General features: G+C 44.6%; 1 protein-coding gene across 5 annotated transcripts in view; it reads right to left on the bottom strand.

Annotated features, from left to right (window-relative positions):
• Window positions 1-1,250: 1,250 nt before the first annotated feature.
• Window positions 1,251-16,620, bottom strand: part of PPP2R2B (protein phosphatase 2 regulatory subunit Bbeta) — a 244,790-nt gene continuing 229,420 nt past the window's right edge. For all 5 annotated transcript variants that reach the window (XM_083430846.1, XM_083430847.1, XM_083430849.1 and 2 more), the window contains 3 exons: window positions 13,396-13,565; window positions 11,600-11,691; window positions 1,251-7,027 (listed from right to left, as the gene is read on the bottom strand). In XM_083430846.1, coding sequence (XP_083286972.1) covers window positions 6,748-7,027; window positions 11,600-11,691; window positions 13,396-13,565 — 542 coding nt within the window. In that variant the 3' untranslated portion in view covers window positions 1,251-6,747. The remainder of the gene's footprint in view (window positions 7,028-11,599; window positions 11,692-13,395; window positions 13,566-16,620) is intronic.

Raw genomic sequence — 16,620 nt, forward strand, 5'->3', positions numbered from 1 at the left:
TTAGTGTCCAGCGTGGAATGTGTTATTATGCTTGCGCATTTTGTTCCTTGCTTGAGAATTGGAAACCGAAAGGCTGTGTCATCAGTTTCCATAGCAAATTTGGATCCTGGCTGTTGGATACATCTTTTCATTCCTTCATTAACATTTTAATGCTTACTACTATAAAATAATGAAAGGCTTAGACCTTGGAGATACCGTTAGACTGCTGCCATTGCACAAGCCTTCCTATGAGCATGCATAAGGAGGTAGGCCAAGCAATAGTAGGCACCAGCGGGTGGGCAGTCACTGGGGGCAGCCTACCCAGAGCCCCTGAGAAGCTTAAGCCAATCCTGTATATTTTTATTATGGTTGTGTCCTATATCAATTACAAAAGGAGAAAAGAACATTAGACATTGATCAGTGACTAGGTGGTACTTTGGTGATTCTATATTGAGGGAACGCACTCCATAGATTATGTCCAGCTCTAGTGGTGCAACAACAAAACTGCTAGCACAGTTGCAAAGCTAAGCAGAGTCCAGTATGATTTCAAATTAGATGGGGGACCAATTTGAATCCTGAATTTAAGAAGGTTGGACTAGATGACCCTCAGGACCCCTTCCAACTCTACAATTCTATCTGTACTATCGGGATTATACTTTTCTAGCTATATTATAAACTCCACTTCAGAAATTATTTTGTATCATGATCATATTTGTCCACGAAAGTCCACAGTAAGGGCTCATCCAGCTTTGCCCTTGCCCAGCCAGTTCCCCCTGAGGAAACCCAATCTTTACTGCTGAACTGGAGCAAGCTTCAATCGGATTTTCTCCTGTTTGCTCTGTTTTATTGCTAAAGTGCAGGTTTTCCCAGGAAAAGAGATGGGGCAAGGGACTCGTGCCTGTAAAGCACAGAAGTGGAGCACAGCTTGTTCCTGTGCTTTTAAGGCATGGGGCAAGCAGAAGTGTGGAGGAGCCCTCTATTATGGCAAGCAGGAGATACCAATAGTTGTAAAAAAGGATTTTGAATGTGTCTGTTTCAGCATTTTTCTTTTTATCAACAGGATCTTTTAATCCCTTGTAAAATAGTATGAATGATATGCATATAGATTTCACAGGCTTTTTAATGGCCATGCCTTGTGTTGTAGACTTGATTAGCTTTGATTTTGTGTGGAGTAATCTGTGCTGATTGTCTTTTATGACTAGGTTATAGTTTCTGTGATAGATGACCTTTGTTCAGAATGCAGACACCAAGACCAAAATAATAAACCCATGCTGGGAGAAGGTTTCATTTATTAGAGTACATTTTCCCTGATACATTGAAATCAAAGTTCCATCTTTTAGAAGATGATTACAAACACCATAAAAGAAACCCCACATTTCACCTCTCTCATCAACCAACGTGTTGTATGGCAACCCAACTAAATAGATCTGCCAATCCTGGCTGCGTTAGGCAAGCACTTGACTCCTGATGCGGGATTATGAAGGGGCTGAGGAGGCTGCCCCTGATAAAACTCAAATGGAAGATTTTTTGGCAGCTCGGCTTTTCAGAGAGGTTTAGACTGTGGGTTAAAAATAATAGCCCTTGTCACTTCACATAGCCTTGTTATTGGAGATATTTAGTGCTGAGGCTGGGCTGTGGGGGTAGTATCTAGGATGTGATCATGTTGCTTCCTGCATCAGTGAACACAATATTGATTGTGAGCTGTCATGGCTTGGGCACACTTTATGGTACTCCAGCAGGCTGCCTTCGACAATGAATCATGCCACATCTCTCATGCACGGCATTATCTTAAGACAGCCGTAAGAGCAATGGGGTGTCCTTCCTTAATAATACACCTCTCAAATATCTCTCTAGCTCTTCTAAAATAAGGCAAGCATCCAAGAAATTAGCAAACTAGCTCCTTAATGCTGCTATCATTTATTTATTTTTGGATTCTGAAATCCATTCAAGCCCATGGTGGTGAGCCAGAGTTTCTTGTCATAAAGCTTACATTTTCCAAAAGTGAGGAAGTGAGCATCACTAGGACAGACAGAATGAGAAATCTCTCTCTTCTCTTTTTTTGCCCTTTGCCTCTCTAGCCAAGCCACCAGGCTCTTTTGAACAGGTCACCTCTAAGCAGAGCTCGATGCCAACATACCGTTGGAGCACATGACCCAGTCACTAGATTATAAAACCTTGGAAAAATCTCCAGATGAATCTCTTCCACAGAAATGGTTGATTCCCTTCTGAAAGTTCAAAAAGTGTTATAGCTGTTTGGTCTGTCTCATACAACAAATCAGCTTGTCCATTCAGTAATATGACAAATACAATTGGAAACTGCAAACAAAAAATAGCCTATTACGCAAATATTGGTTGGGTAGGTATGCAGCTGGAATAATATGCTTGCAGCTTTAAGCGCGCCGGGGGCAGAGGCGTTATGCACTTATGCCCCTCTCAGATCCATGGGCTACACTCCTGACCCTTTGATTCACCAGTTATTCCTTCAGGTTTCTGAAAGGTGAACTCTTTTCAGTCTGTTCTCCAAGCATTGGCTCCTCCCACCCAAGTCTCTTCCTTCCTGCTTCCTGTTCCACTGAAAACTCACTCATTAGTGGACCAAATTCAAGGGCTCACCCTAACCAGCTCTGTGGCCATCAGTATTGCCGCACAGTCCTATTATTAAAGAAAGACATTTAGCAGAATGTGGGGTGATGAAGTGGCAGCAGAGATGGCTCAGAAACAATCCTAAGCACTGTGAGGCATGTGTTGGCCCTGAGAGGAAAGGGGGGGGGGGCACCTTTTGACATGTGTGATCTACTCATCTAGAAGTGTCCCACCTACTGAGAAAGCTATGCCAGATTAAATTTGTCTTCTAGTCTGACAAGAACTTTCTTAATAAATGTCAACGTAAACTCTGGTGTAGCTGGCACATGGGAAAGAGTTGGGTTGTAAAGCAGGGCATTGTCATGGAATGACAATAAGGAGGAAGGAGTGTGAAAGGAACTTCACATTCTTTGGCATTATGATGCCCACAGTCGTATGGAAACCATCCCTTCCCAGCCTATGGTTGTGTATCCTTGGAGTCTTCCTAGTCACTGACTGCTTATGTGTGCTATGCTCTGTGGGGTCTCTTGACAGGAAACAGATGATGGGAAACAACCTGAACACAGAAGTACTTGGTGTAGGTCACAGTGCAAAAGCCTGGCTAGCAGCGAGTACCGTCAAGGATACACTTGAAGGATGCAAACCATAGGATGGTACTGTGAGCTCTTTCCATGCAATGGGCTTTCCAGCTCCCGTAAGTATTCTGACAAGAGCACTGCACACTGCTTGATAAGCTATTATTGAAACTCTTAGGAGTGTTTCCATTGTGTTTTATGATGCAGCAAGAGAAGGGAGATCTGAAACCCTGGTACATACATCCAAATACATTGCTGGATCATAACTGTAAGCATTTATGCCAGCATCTAACCTTGCTGTACTGAGGTGGTATATTTCTGAACACCTAAGGCTGGTGACAGACAGGGGATGGATACCATTTTCATTGTCCTTCCATTTTGTGAGTCTCCTCGGGGGCATCTGTTAGCTCCTGAATGCAGGACTAGAGTAACCTTTGATTAACCCAACAAAGAAACCTTTTCCTTAAAAGCTGTCACCTTTATTCTCTGCTCATAGAACACACAAGAGACCAAAGTGAAACAAGAGATTTAGTCTAGAATCCAAATTCTAGACAATGTTCTTTGCGTGAACGAGCCCTTTGAGTCTACCGTTGGGTGACCTTAGTGCCAACGGCATAGGGTTGGGATCCTCACTCAGAATTTGGAAATTAGCAACTCCACACCAGAACATCTTGGAGACAATTTTACTTCTGATACCAGAGTGCAGCCTTTCTTTACAGGAAGAAAAAAAAAGACCTTTTTTTTTAATTAAGAAAAATGACTCATTTACTCCTGCTATATTTTTTTATCATTTTGTGTTTGTTTTTTTAAAAAAGAGGTTACTCCTGAAAGCCATTACTTGTAATAAATTTATAAGCCAGCATACTTTTTTTTCCTGTAGTCATTCCTTTAAACAAGGCAAAACATCTAATTTGCCCCTGACCTGAGCAGTCTCATGAAGAGCAGGCAGGGAGTTAAGTAGTTTAATAACAATGAAAAAGCTTGATTCCAAATATCTGAACTTCCTCTTGCTCCCAGGACTATCAAATCAGTGTCCCCTTCCCTGGCTTCCGTGCAGCCTTATAGTATTTTGATGTCTCTTGAGAAAGCTGCAGGCAAAGTCTTGCTCGTAAGGTGTAAGAGGTGGTGAGCTGGGCACAGGAAAAGGCTGGGCTTTTAAGAATCCTTTACCCAAGAGGGTGTTTAGAAATTCTTGTATGCTTCACGGCAACAATCACAAAGGTTGGAGCTACTGCCCCACTTTTCACAATCAGAGGAAACAAGAAGCGCATTGATCTTCAGATATCCACCTTGTCAGAGAAAGCATTGGTTTTATTTCATGTAGGGTCTGTTCTCTGATCATAATTTTATTTACTTGTTTTTATTATTATGGTAGTTTGTTTGTTTTTTAAAAAACCCACCCTCCCAAACCAATCAATTGTTCAAGAAAGGCAAGACCTAGATTAGATCCTTGTAGTGGAATAGGATAGTTTACCATGCAAAAACGAAGAGCTAATCTTCATATTGCGGAACCATGGACAACCTCTCTTAGAAAGCAGCCAGGCGAGGATAGCAATACATGTTGGTTGGGTGGCTATTTTTCTGTGTGTGTGTGTGTTTCATTTAAATTCCATAAATTAGCAACTCAAGAGTTCATTCTTTTAAAAGGAGGAGAAAAAAAGAACAAATGTCTACTGGAATAAATAAATAAATAAACAATATTTAAACACGCACTACTAAAAATAAAAAAAAGGAGAGGGAGGAACCCTCCCTCCCACACACAAATACATATTTATGTCATGCAAGAGATTGAAAGAGAACTTTTTTTAAGTTCTCTCAGCCAAAGCAAAGATAAAAATTTAAAAATAAACTCACAGGAATTGCAGAAGAAAGCTCAGATTTGTTTTGTTATGCAAAAAAGTTGCATATTGGAAGCATTGGGTTTCTTTTTTGTTTTGTTTTGTAAGGTATTTTGTATACCAGCAAAAGGCACCACAGGATCAACCCAGCCAAATCCCTATGAGGACATCTGTGGGGTGTGATGAAAAAAGGTAAGAGTCCTCAATAGCACACATGGTTCTTCATGAATGATGAGTCGAAATGTCTGTAGTGTGTACCTGTGTTTTTTTCTGTCTTGGCTTTGCTTTTCTTCTGTCTGAAGGCCTTTCCAGAAAACAAAAATAGGGCTTAGTGATCCTTAAAGTAGCACTAGCATCATGTCCGCATGCAATGATGGAAGGACAAAGTGGACTTATTGCAAGTGGGACAGTGACGCTTCTGTGGGCTGGGCCTGGGCAAGTCACATATTTTTCAGCTGGGGGGAAAATTAAGAGGGTGGATTTGTGTTCTAGCACTGAATGAGAACTATGGACTGATTGAAACTAAATTTAAAGGCGGTGGGGGCAGAATGATGGAATGTCACAAAGGCTGTGGGCTGAGACACTGCTGTCATGTGTAATGCGTTGGTAGCAAGAGCTTAGGACTTGCCGCTCTTTGCCATTGACAAAGAACAAATACAATTTTGTATGAGGTCACTGGCTTGAATGGTATAGAGGGGGGAGATTCAGCATCTCAAACACTAAGATCCAGCCAAACATAAGCACACAAGCACTTTTGCAGTCAAAACATGTGCTTGTATCTGTCCCATTGAGATCAATGGTGCTTAAAAAAATATTTAGATCATGCTGGATTGTACCCTAGGAAACATTAAGTTAATGGCATAGTCATGGTAGTCACCACAGATGTCAGATACCAGCCAATAGGAGGTTGTGACACCTGTGCAACATAAAATGGCACGTAAAAATGCAACAAGTCCTCTAGCTGGAAAGGACAGGGCTGGGGCGGGGGGAGCAGAAATGGCATTTCACCCAAAGCAAAATCTTGTAGTTTTGCAATGCATTAGCTAGCTTGGGCAAAAATACATTTGTACCTCTCATAACAACAGTGTTACAGCAAAACATTTATTGTGTGACAAATATGCACAATAAATGATAATCTGGAAAGGCCCTGAGTTGATAAAAGGTAAATGCCATTTTTAAAAAGGGGAAAGGACAGTTAGAGGGCGGGGGGGGGGGGGGAGGAAATGAACCAGCAAAGGAAACTGAATTCCTGTTTGGGGATGGGGATGGCTGTAAAACCCAAAGATCTCCAAAACTGAAATTGGGTAACTTAAGATACAGTAATACATCATTGTATTTTATGGCCTTGCTTGCATTTTTTTTTTTTTTTTGTAAATATATTACTATAGTCTTAACTTCTGTATAAATTGGCAGATGTCTAGAACAATATTTTTAAAGAAACTAAAAGCTACTACTGAGTACTGGGGAAAAAATAAAGCGCAAATAATTCAAGCTTGCTGTTGAATTAATGGTGTCACTTTGTAGGTCTCAATACTTGGAAGTCAAATGTTCCTAATGGGCTTTGCCAACCCAATTTCTTAAGGTTTTGGGGGAAAGCAATAGACACTGGAATCTGAGTGCTTGCCTCTACATAACTAATGTCTGCAGAGGAATAACAAAACAAATAAGGAGGAGAAGGGAAAAAATTAAACGGAAGAAACATTTTAAAACTTGTGTTTGCTAGTTAGTACCCAGTACGTAAGATGCCTAAGGAACATCTCGCCCACCCCTTCCTAGTTAACCTTGTCCTGAAATATATACAGGTTATTTGTTGCTGCCACTGCTATGATATTTTCTGAAGGATGCCAAGCTGTATGCAGGATCTTCTTGCTAAAGTCCAGACTGTCCACACTAATTTCATCTTTTCTCCGTTTGCCCCCCACACAAACTTTGCGGGGTTTCAGGATGGCACGGGGTTTGCTGTTTTCCCTTGAGGCCTCCAGGGTCACATCACGCTTGGTGTTGCGATCAAACATTCTGAAGAAATTGTTGTAGGAGCCGGTCATGATGACACTGAGGAGCAAGCAAAGAGAATGGGGTGAGAACAGAAATCAAATCAGGTGACATAGCCAACAGAATTAAAACCTGTTTTATTTCCCTTCCCATGCATTTCTGCCATACCCAATGATGATGGCATTAGTTTAGCCTTAGATAAACACTCCAGGCCCCCTTTGACAGAAAAGGAGGCACCGAGGTGTAGATGGAATTTTCTGTCCTCCAGATTTGTTGACTGAGGTGAGGTTTCAGTTCCCCTAATGGTTGGGCTGATTCCACCCAGCATGATTGTTTCTACAGCTGAGAAAAGTCTCACTGCTTACCGTATTTTTTGCTCCATAGGACGCACTTTTTCCCCTCCAAAAATGAAGGGGAAATGTGTGTGCGTCCTATGGAGCGAATGCAGGCTTTCGCTGAAGCCTGGAGAGTGAGAGGGGTTGGTGCGCACCGACCCCTCTCGCTCTCCAGACTTCAGGAGATCCCCAGCGCCAGCCCCACAAGGTCGGGGGACAGCGGGGAGGCGGAACGCCGCCATCCCGATGTGGTTTGGAGGCTGACGGCGGGGAGACGCGTGCTTCTCCCCGCTGCCAGCCCCGTAAGCTCCGGGGACAGCGGGGAGGCGCAGCGCGTCTTCCCGCTGTCCCCGGACCTGGTCTGAAGGCAGGTGGTGGGGAGAAGAACGTTTCTCCCCGCTGCCTGCCCCGCAAGCTCCGGGGACAGCTGGGAGGCACAGCGTATCTTCCCGCTGTCCCCGGACCTGGTCTGAAGGCAGGCGGTGGGGAGAAGCGCACTTCTCCCCGCTGCCTGCCCCGCAAGCTCCGGGGACAGCTGGGAGCCGCAGCGCGTCTTCCCGCTGTCCCCGGACCTGGTCTGAAGGCAGGCGGTGGGGAGAAGAACGCTTCTCCCCGCTGCCAGCCCCGTAAGCTCCGGGGACAGCGAGGAGGTGCAGCGCGTCTTCCCGCTGTCCCCGGACCTGGTGTGCATGTGGGCGGCGGGGAGAAGAGCGCTTCTCCCCGCTGCTGGGCCCACAAGCGCCTGGGGGGGAAATAAATTTTTTTCTTTATTTCCCCCCCAAAAAACTTGGTGCATCCTATGGAGTGAAAAATACGGTATAGCCCTGCAGCTTCAAATCCTATTTAACAGGTACTGCGAATTGGGAGCACCTGGCAACGAGGAAGCATAGTGCAGGGAGCCCTATTATACTCCTCCTTCTCAGACTCGTAAGTTTTTCACCCAATCCACAGATCCATGAGGGGGAAAAACATAACAAAAAAGCTTTCCACATCAAAGAGGTACCGTATTTTTTCGCTCCATAAGACGTACTTAGTTTTTAGAGGGGGAAAGCAAGAAAAAAAATATTCTGCACAGAGAATGTAAGCGGCTCTCGCTTTTCTTGCTATTTCTGCTGGCTTTACAGCGAAGCGAGAGGAGGGATGGACAGGAGCAAGCAAATTGAGAGCTGCTTACATGGATTCTGTCCCACTTTGCACAGCTCTCACTTTGCTTTCCCATCCGTTCTCCCGCCTCGCTGTAAAAGAGGAGGAGGAGACACTGAGGTGCTTTGCTTGCTTTACAACGAGGCGGGAGGAGGGATGGGCAAGCAAAGTGAGAGCTGTGCAAAGTGGGACAGAAGCCATGTAAGCAGCTCTCGATTTGCTTGCTCCCGTCCATCCCTCCTCTCGCTTCACTGTGAAGCCAGCAGAGCAAGAGGCGCTGCACAGCTCTCACTCTTGCTCTGCTGGCTTCAGCAGCGCAGCGCCTCTTGTTCTGCTGGCTTCACAGCAAAGCGGGAGGAGGAATGGAAGGAAGCCCTTACACAGAGCCTCTTCCGTCCCTCATCCCGCTTCGCTGAGAAGCCAGCAGAGCAAGAGCGATAGCCGTACAGTGGCTCTTGCTCTGCCGGCTTCACAGCGAGCGATGGACAGGAGCCATGGCTCCGGCCACAGAGGCATCCCTCAGCTCGTGACTGCAGCGGTAGCTGATTGATCCATCTTCCGCCCAGTGCACATGCTCCATAAGACGAACAGACATTTCCCCTTACTTTTTAGGAGGAAAAAAGTGTGTTATGGAGCAAAAAATACGGTAATTAGCCAAATCTGCACTTGCTGTATGTACTTAACCATCTCAAAACATAAAGATACAAGTATGGGCTACAATGGGATTCCTTAATCTGGTTTTCTATCAATGTTGTTGACTTTCAATTCTCACCATCTCCCATCATTGGACATGCTGGCTGAGGTGATGGGAGTTTGAGTCCAATATTTGGAGGTTATCTGCTGATATGCCATCTTTTGTCATGCTTTCAGGTGTCTGGATCAGAGTGACCACTACTTCCACAAGGCTATGCAATTTTTCTCTTCTGCTAATATCCTGTGCACAGAGAAGGAATGCTCTGAGCACACCAGCCTTCATGAGATCCAGGTATGACTTAAGAATCCAGAGCAAAGTCCCTGTCCTCAGACCCCCAAGTAAGAGAAAGGAAATCTGTGACCCTCCAAATGCAGTTGGACTCCAAATCCCATCAGTACCAGCCATCATTGCCAATAGCAAGGGATGATGGGAGCTGTAATTTCCCATCCCTGCCCTAAGTAACAGTTGCAAGCCCCTTTGGCTGTCTGCAAATGAAAATGGACAACAATGACAACCAGCAAATGTCATGTTTAATTTTACACCGCAGATGAAGTGACAGATTTTGGAAGGCACCTCAGTCAGTAAATTGAGAACATGAAACATCTTTCTGATAAGCAATATTTGAAAAATATATAAGCATGGTGTTTACAAATAAGCTGACAATTTAGTTAGCAATATTTGTCAAATCATAGCTAGAAAAACATCACAACTCATCTCCGTTCCATTTCTAAAGCGGAGAGAATGCTCCATTTGCAGGGCTGCCTCAGCTGCCTTTGCATGGGGAGTGAGGGTGCTACCTTTTCTTTCCAGGAGAAAAAGGTACCGTATTTTTCGCACCATAGGACGCACCGGACAATAGGACACACCTTGTTTTAGAGGGGGGAGAACAGGAAAAAAAATTCTCCCCCTCTCTGCCCAGCGCTTCAGCGAAGCAGCAGGAGGTGCCGTGCAGAGAGAGAGAGAATTTTCCCCCTCTTGTTTTCCCGCTCTAAAACAAGGTGCTGTTTAAGGTGCGTTCAGGCGGCTACCTTGGAAGCCTGGAGAGCGAGAGGGGTCAGTGCACACCGACCCCTCTTGCTCTCCAGGCTTCAGGTTCCTTTCAACCTGCTCTTTGGGGCTGGCGGGGGGAAGCCCACCACCAGCCCCAAAGAGCAGGTCAGAGAGCAGCGGAAAGGCACAGTGGAGAGGCTGCTGCCATAGTCGCACGTCACTTCTCCAGCTGGGAGAGGGTCGCGGGGTGCTGCTTTAGCCCCGTGCGCGCTCTCCCGGCTGGAGAGGTGACGGGCGGCTATAGAGGCTCCTGCCATAGCCGTGCGTCACCTCTCCAGTCGGGAGAGGGTCGCGCGGCTATGGCGTCTTCGCTCCATAGGACGCACACACATTTCCCCTTCATTTTTGAAGGGGAAAAAGTGTGTCCTATAGAGCGAAAAATACGGTAACCTACTTGCCCCCTTGAGTGTCAGTGGCAGAGGGACTCCCTTCCCCCCAGTGGTGGTAGGAGGAACAAGCTGCATTGGCCTCGGCCATGTGCGGCGCAACCTCCTTGGTTCCCTCAGTGGGAGCAGTGGCGTTTTCCCCCTGGTGGGCCCAAGGCCAATGTAGCTTTCCCTTCCCTTTCAACATTGTCGCCAGGTTGTGATGTTTGCCTGATGATACATCGCAATGTTGAAAATGTGGAATTGCCCAGCCCTAGCAGTGAGCAGAACTCCACTAGGGGAAGCAGACGTGTCGGCTGTCACAGAGAGACGGGGATGGTACTTAGAATGCCTCTGAATCCAATGCTGCGCTGCTGGAAAGGACAAGCCCCTCCTGAGATGCAAATGCTGTGATCATTCTGTCTCCATAAACCAAGGTGTAAATAAACTACATTTCTAAGACACTGCAGACTCTCTGTGCCTTGATGTTCCAATGGAAAAAACAACCCTGGTTGAGTGCCACAGCTTAACAGAGATTGGAGAGTGGCGAGTAACAATAAGTATTGTCCCTGCCTGCCCCCTGGCTGATGAACAGATGTCAAGTTTCTATACCACATCAACAGGGGCATAGCATTGGGGGTGGAGGTAGATTGCCATGGCGATTGTCCCAGGCAATTTTTAAGAGGAGTGTTGCTCAGACCACCTTCTCTTAGCCAGCCCTATGGTGCTTTTGCAAGGCTGGGATCTGATCAGATCCAAGCCTTGCAAAGCAGTTCAGGGAGGGCTGCCTGAGAAGGATGTCATGCGCTATTTGACCCCAGCTTCGCCCTCAGGGGGTTGGGATCAAAGGACACATGTCCTTCTCATGATGCCCTCCGTGAGCCAGCCCTGTTTCTGTGGCTCACGACTGGCACACGCTTTCCTCCTCAGCCCAATAAACATACACTCTGCCACTGCTCACGAAGCAGAAGAAATGCAAGATCAAACAGTGTAAACCAAGAGGCAACTAGGGGTGGGATAGCCAAAGTAAAAGGAGGCTCCTTACCTGTCAGACCCATTCCACACACATTCAAATTTATCAAAAATGCAATCGTTCTCGTAGAGGGAGCACAGCTTGCTGCGGAGGTAATCATGAACCTAAGGATTGAGGCACAGACAGAAAGGGTGATAGTAAAACAAGGTTCAGTGGGAATCATAATCCAAAGCCTGATTTATAAATCTTGTGAACCAACAAGACATTATATCCACTAGTTCCCTACAAGTTCACCTCTTACTCATTGAGGTTATCAGATACATTAATCCTGGAGACATCTTCTACAGTGGATACATTAAGCTCTTCATTACTAATCCAGAAGCATGACTCAAAAGAAATGATGTTCACAAGGTACTTAAGGGAAGAACACAGCAGTCCCATGGGAGAAGGCTGCTCCATTACCAAAGAGTGGGAAAAGACAACCTCAAAAATCATCTATTAGTATGATGATAGGGGAGAGACGTGGGTAGGAAGAGCACTCAGCAACCTTATTTTCATAACAAAGCTTCAATGAAGGGTGAAGCTGTCCAATAATCAATGCACACACTTGCCTTGCAAGCTCCAGTTATGTGTTCCAGTAGTCTGGGGTGAATGTGCATAGGGGGAAGTCCACCCTGGCATCCAAGAACAATGTTGGAGGATACAGGTTTAAGGGGCAGGCCCAAGACTTTTTGCTGCCTGAAGCAAAGGGGCAAGATGATGCCTTCCCAATTCCACATACAGAAGCCACTTGGGTTGGCAATCTACTCTTACTTCAGCAGTGGCGAAAGGGGCAGCATGCTCCACTGCATTTGAAGGCAGAATGACACACACAGTGCTCTGCTCCAATACTTTTGTAATTCCTGTCCACCAGCCAGCACCTGCTACCTCAAGTGGTTGCCTCATTTTACCTAATGGTAGGGCTGGCCCTGATCCCTCCCCTCCACCTACAGGGACAGCATGCAGGGAGAGGAGGTGGGGAGGTGATTCTGCCTGGCAAGCTGAAATGCTTACACTGATGGAATGTTTGCAATAGCATGATGCTGAATTCCTCCCATAACGATCAAAGCAAAACCTCTGCCCAGGTAAGAAGCATTACATCCAAGTAATTCAAAGCAGTCCTAGTTTATGGTGGAGAGTGTGCTCTGCATGCAGAAGGACCCAGGCATATCCAGTTAAAGAGTGTCAGGTAGCATGTAGCAGCAGGAACTGCCCCTCTGGCTGAGATGTTGAAGAGCTCCCTGCCAAAGTAGATAATAGTGGTCTACATGGACCGATGATCTGCCTCTATATAAGACAGCTTCATGTATAGTTCGGCCCCTTGACCTTGCTCCTGTAAGAGACAGTCTGTGTTCCCTCAAAGATCCCTAAAGGCACACCAACGTTATTAGGCAAGAGAACACAAGTATATTCCAAGCCTCATCAGCAATTTCATTACTTTGGATTTGTATAGTGTTTGACAAGCAGCCTTAAAATTATGCCGCTTTCCATGAGATCATATGCAACAGAAAAAACAAAACGCAAGTATCATTCTAATTTCAGCTGGAATGGAAAGGAGCATCATAAACAACGAGGACTTTGCCTGTTAGTTCGAAGAACTCATAACAGTAGTTATGTAGCAGTTTTGAATGTTCAAAGTGCTTTACATAGATTGGGTTTGGCCCAGACTTAAGCAATATTCAGAGCAGAATAATTGAAATCAAATGTTTTTATGTTATGTCTAACAGTGGATCAACTCTAAGTATGACAAAGCCTGGGTGCATCCCTTTATCTTTAATTCCTACTACCCATTCATTCACAACACACCAAAAATCTTGAGGATGAGGTACCTGGTATGTTTCAATAGGTCTGTTCTCCATGTTGAGGTCCCACACCTTGACAGTGAGATAGTCCCTGGTCATGATGTACCTCCCACTGTGACTGAATTTAACATCAGAAATTGAAGAGATGATCTCAGAAAAAAACGACCTGTTGCTTGGGTCTTCGGGCTCTTCAAAAACTATACAACACACAAAAAACAAGTCACTTAAAACATGGCCAAGGCACAAGTCAAGAGGGCTGGTGCCAATGGGGTAAGTATTGAAGTATTGATGTGTTTCACTTGCACAGCAGTGTGGAAATATTTAATGGAAAAATGATTACAGTTCAGGATAGTATCCAGATATAAGTGCTAGCAGAGCATTCCCATCCCCATTGCGTTTGTCAACCGAGGAGCGGGGATATGTCAACCCCCTAACCCTTCTTCAAAGAGCATGGCTCTCTGCAAGCACAAGTACAGCTAAATGCCAAAAGGCTTTGTTTAGAATCTGGAACCCCAGTCGAACAGGGTTCTGGGTCACGTGGAAGTGTTTGCATATACAGATTTATGCCTAAAACCTACATTATGGACAACTGTGCTCCGTGCGCATCTACACTCTCATTCTGACAAGCACAAAGGCAAGAATGCCCGAAAAGGGCTACAATAGCTTTCCTTTCACAGAAAAAACAAGACCATAAATGACACAATCCTGCAAAAATACAGTCTTATCAGGGAGTAAGCCTTATTGAAATCGAAGGGACTTACTTCTAAGTACATATGCATAGGCTTGCAGTGTTAGAACTCATCTGAAAGTATCCTTTAAAAAAAAAAATGTTTCTGTTTTGTTTTACTGTGTTTTGAAATTTTGCAAGCTGCCCTGGGAAAAATGTATTGAATTGGGCTATGAATATATAACATTTTATACGGGGAGGTAGGTAGGTAGTCAACACAATAGGAGGAGGAATGGATAAAGTCCACTTTTAAATATGCAATGTGTAAGCAAATTTGAACAGTTTCAGATGCCTCACAGAAAGAGCAATGATGCAAAAATCAAATTTTATTTGAGAAAAAATATATACTCAGCTGAGTGAAATCTCCCCTAAAAGTTCAGAGTTTAGTGCAAAAGCTGACAAAGTTGAGGAACAGAAACTGCTCCCCCTCTTTACACTCTATAGTTTCTTTGCCAAGTCTCCTTTCTGCCTAATGACAAAGGTGGGGTGAGGGGAGAGACACAGTAGGATCAGCACTGAAGTCTTAACAAGATCTTGTTTTTTCAGTTCTTAACATATAATTGCCAGAGTGAGATTGCTTGTTTTGCCAGCTTTTTCATTCACCTGACAATCTCAAACTCCATCAAGCTACCTACATTTGCATTTCAATGTTTCAATGCATGGCATCATTAAATATATATACCTGTAGACTATAAAATATTAATTTCTTAAATTAAAATGCAACAGAACAAATCGAGCTTTCACACCTGCACTCCCACTGAATGACTGGCAGCAAACCAAAGTAAATAACATTTTTTAGGAATCTAAACAGAAGTGTAGTATGATTACATCACGTGAGAAGTCAATGAAACTGCACCCACTCTATGCCACCTTCTGATTTGTAAAGTTGGCTTCCATGGGACCAAACTTTGGTCCACTGGATCAGAAGCCAGAGGGATTAGCTCTTCAGCTTCATGGAAACCTTGAGAATCTTCCTGTCTTTGTTGCAGAGGCCTACTGGCCAAGGCCCTGACTGCACCATACACTTAAAGGACCACCAAACCGCTTTTAACAGTCATCAGAAACCATTCCCATTCCCAGAATTCAATGGGAAGAGGGACTGATTATTAAACCACTGTGGGGACTGTAGCTCTGTGAGAGCAATAGGTCTCCTAACAACTCTCCACACCCTTAACAAACTACAGTTCCCATGATTCCTTGGAGGAAGTCAAGACTGTTAAGAGTGGTGTGAGAGTGCTTTAACTGTATGATGCAGATGTAGCCTGGGTTGCTTACAGAAATCCTTCTGGATCAGGGTGAACCCAAGTGTAGGACATTCTGCCTGGCATCTATGGCTAAATGTGGACTTCCCTGCACCTCCTTTCTGACCTTCTTCCTAAGACATGTTTCTTGCTTCTGTCATGGAACAGCTCATCTATATGCTGCACTCTGCTTTTGCTTACCCAACTATAATGTGTGTGTCATGCCTATCTATCTATATCACACATATATATCTCAAGGTGATCTGGGCACTGTCAGCTGGTCCTGGATCCTCAGAACAGTTGAGATTTTAATGACAAGGACATTTTAATGAGAACACTCATCTTTAAAAGAACGGACCATTCTCTACCAAGCCATCAATTAGTGGAGTAAGAAGCACTTGTATCAAAGCTGCCACCAGTCAAAGAGATTTAAAGCTTTACGGGCCAATCAATATATGGCGTTAGCCAATCGAAGTCAATACAGAGGTTTCAGAGCAATCGCTTACTTCGTGTATATATAAATCACAACTGAATGGCCCAAGAAAGCAGACCAATGGAACTGTGAAGTTAAGACCTTTTTTTTGGTAGGAAAAATCTCAAGGATGCGTTCAATGGATGAGTTTTAGGACCCTCACCATGCTTTTTCAAAATGTAATATTTATATTAAGTAATCCTAAAATAAAGATATGATACCACAGCAGAATTTGAGAAAGAGCACCTTCCATTGTTAGCATACTTTACTTTTATGTGTGACAGCGGCTCTATTGGTAAAAGTAAATAAATCTTATGACCATACGTGAATTCTTAAAACAACTACCGGATGTTTTCTCTACTACCATCATTCCGCAATTGACTGTGGTGACAGCTTGGTTCCTCAGCTGTGGACAATAACCTGAAATCAGGGATGGGGGACATTTTTCAGCCCAAATTTTCAGCCACATTCCTTCGGCACCACCTGCCAGTGGTGGGGCAATGAATATAAATTCTACCTTTGCAGAGGAAGCAAATTTCTACACATACTCACGCCCATTCTCTACATTCCATCCAGGGAAGACAGACACATCATCAAAGATATATTCCAGTCAGGCAAAAACACTCAATGCAGGTGTTAATCAGGGCTGCAGAGGCACTCTGGCCAGGGAGAGTCTCAAGGGCAGCTAGAGAGGCTTGGAGGGACACATTCAGACACAAAGCTTGCATTTCCTGACCCCTTGCCCTATGTGAAAGTGAGTGTTTGGGTAAATTGTGTTATGCTTTTCTTGGGGTTGGTGGAATCCTAGATTA

Source organism: Podarcis tiliguerta, assembly GCF_965153285.1.
Source record: "Podarcis tiliguerta genome assembly, chromosome: 2".
Taxonomy (NCBI): Eukaryota; Metazoa; Chordata; class Lepidosauria; order Squamata; family Lacertidae; genus Podarcis; species Podarcis tiliguerta.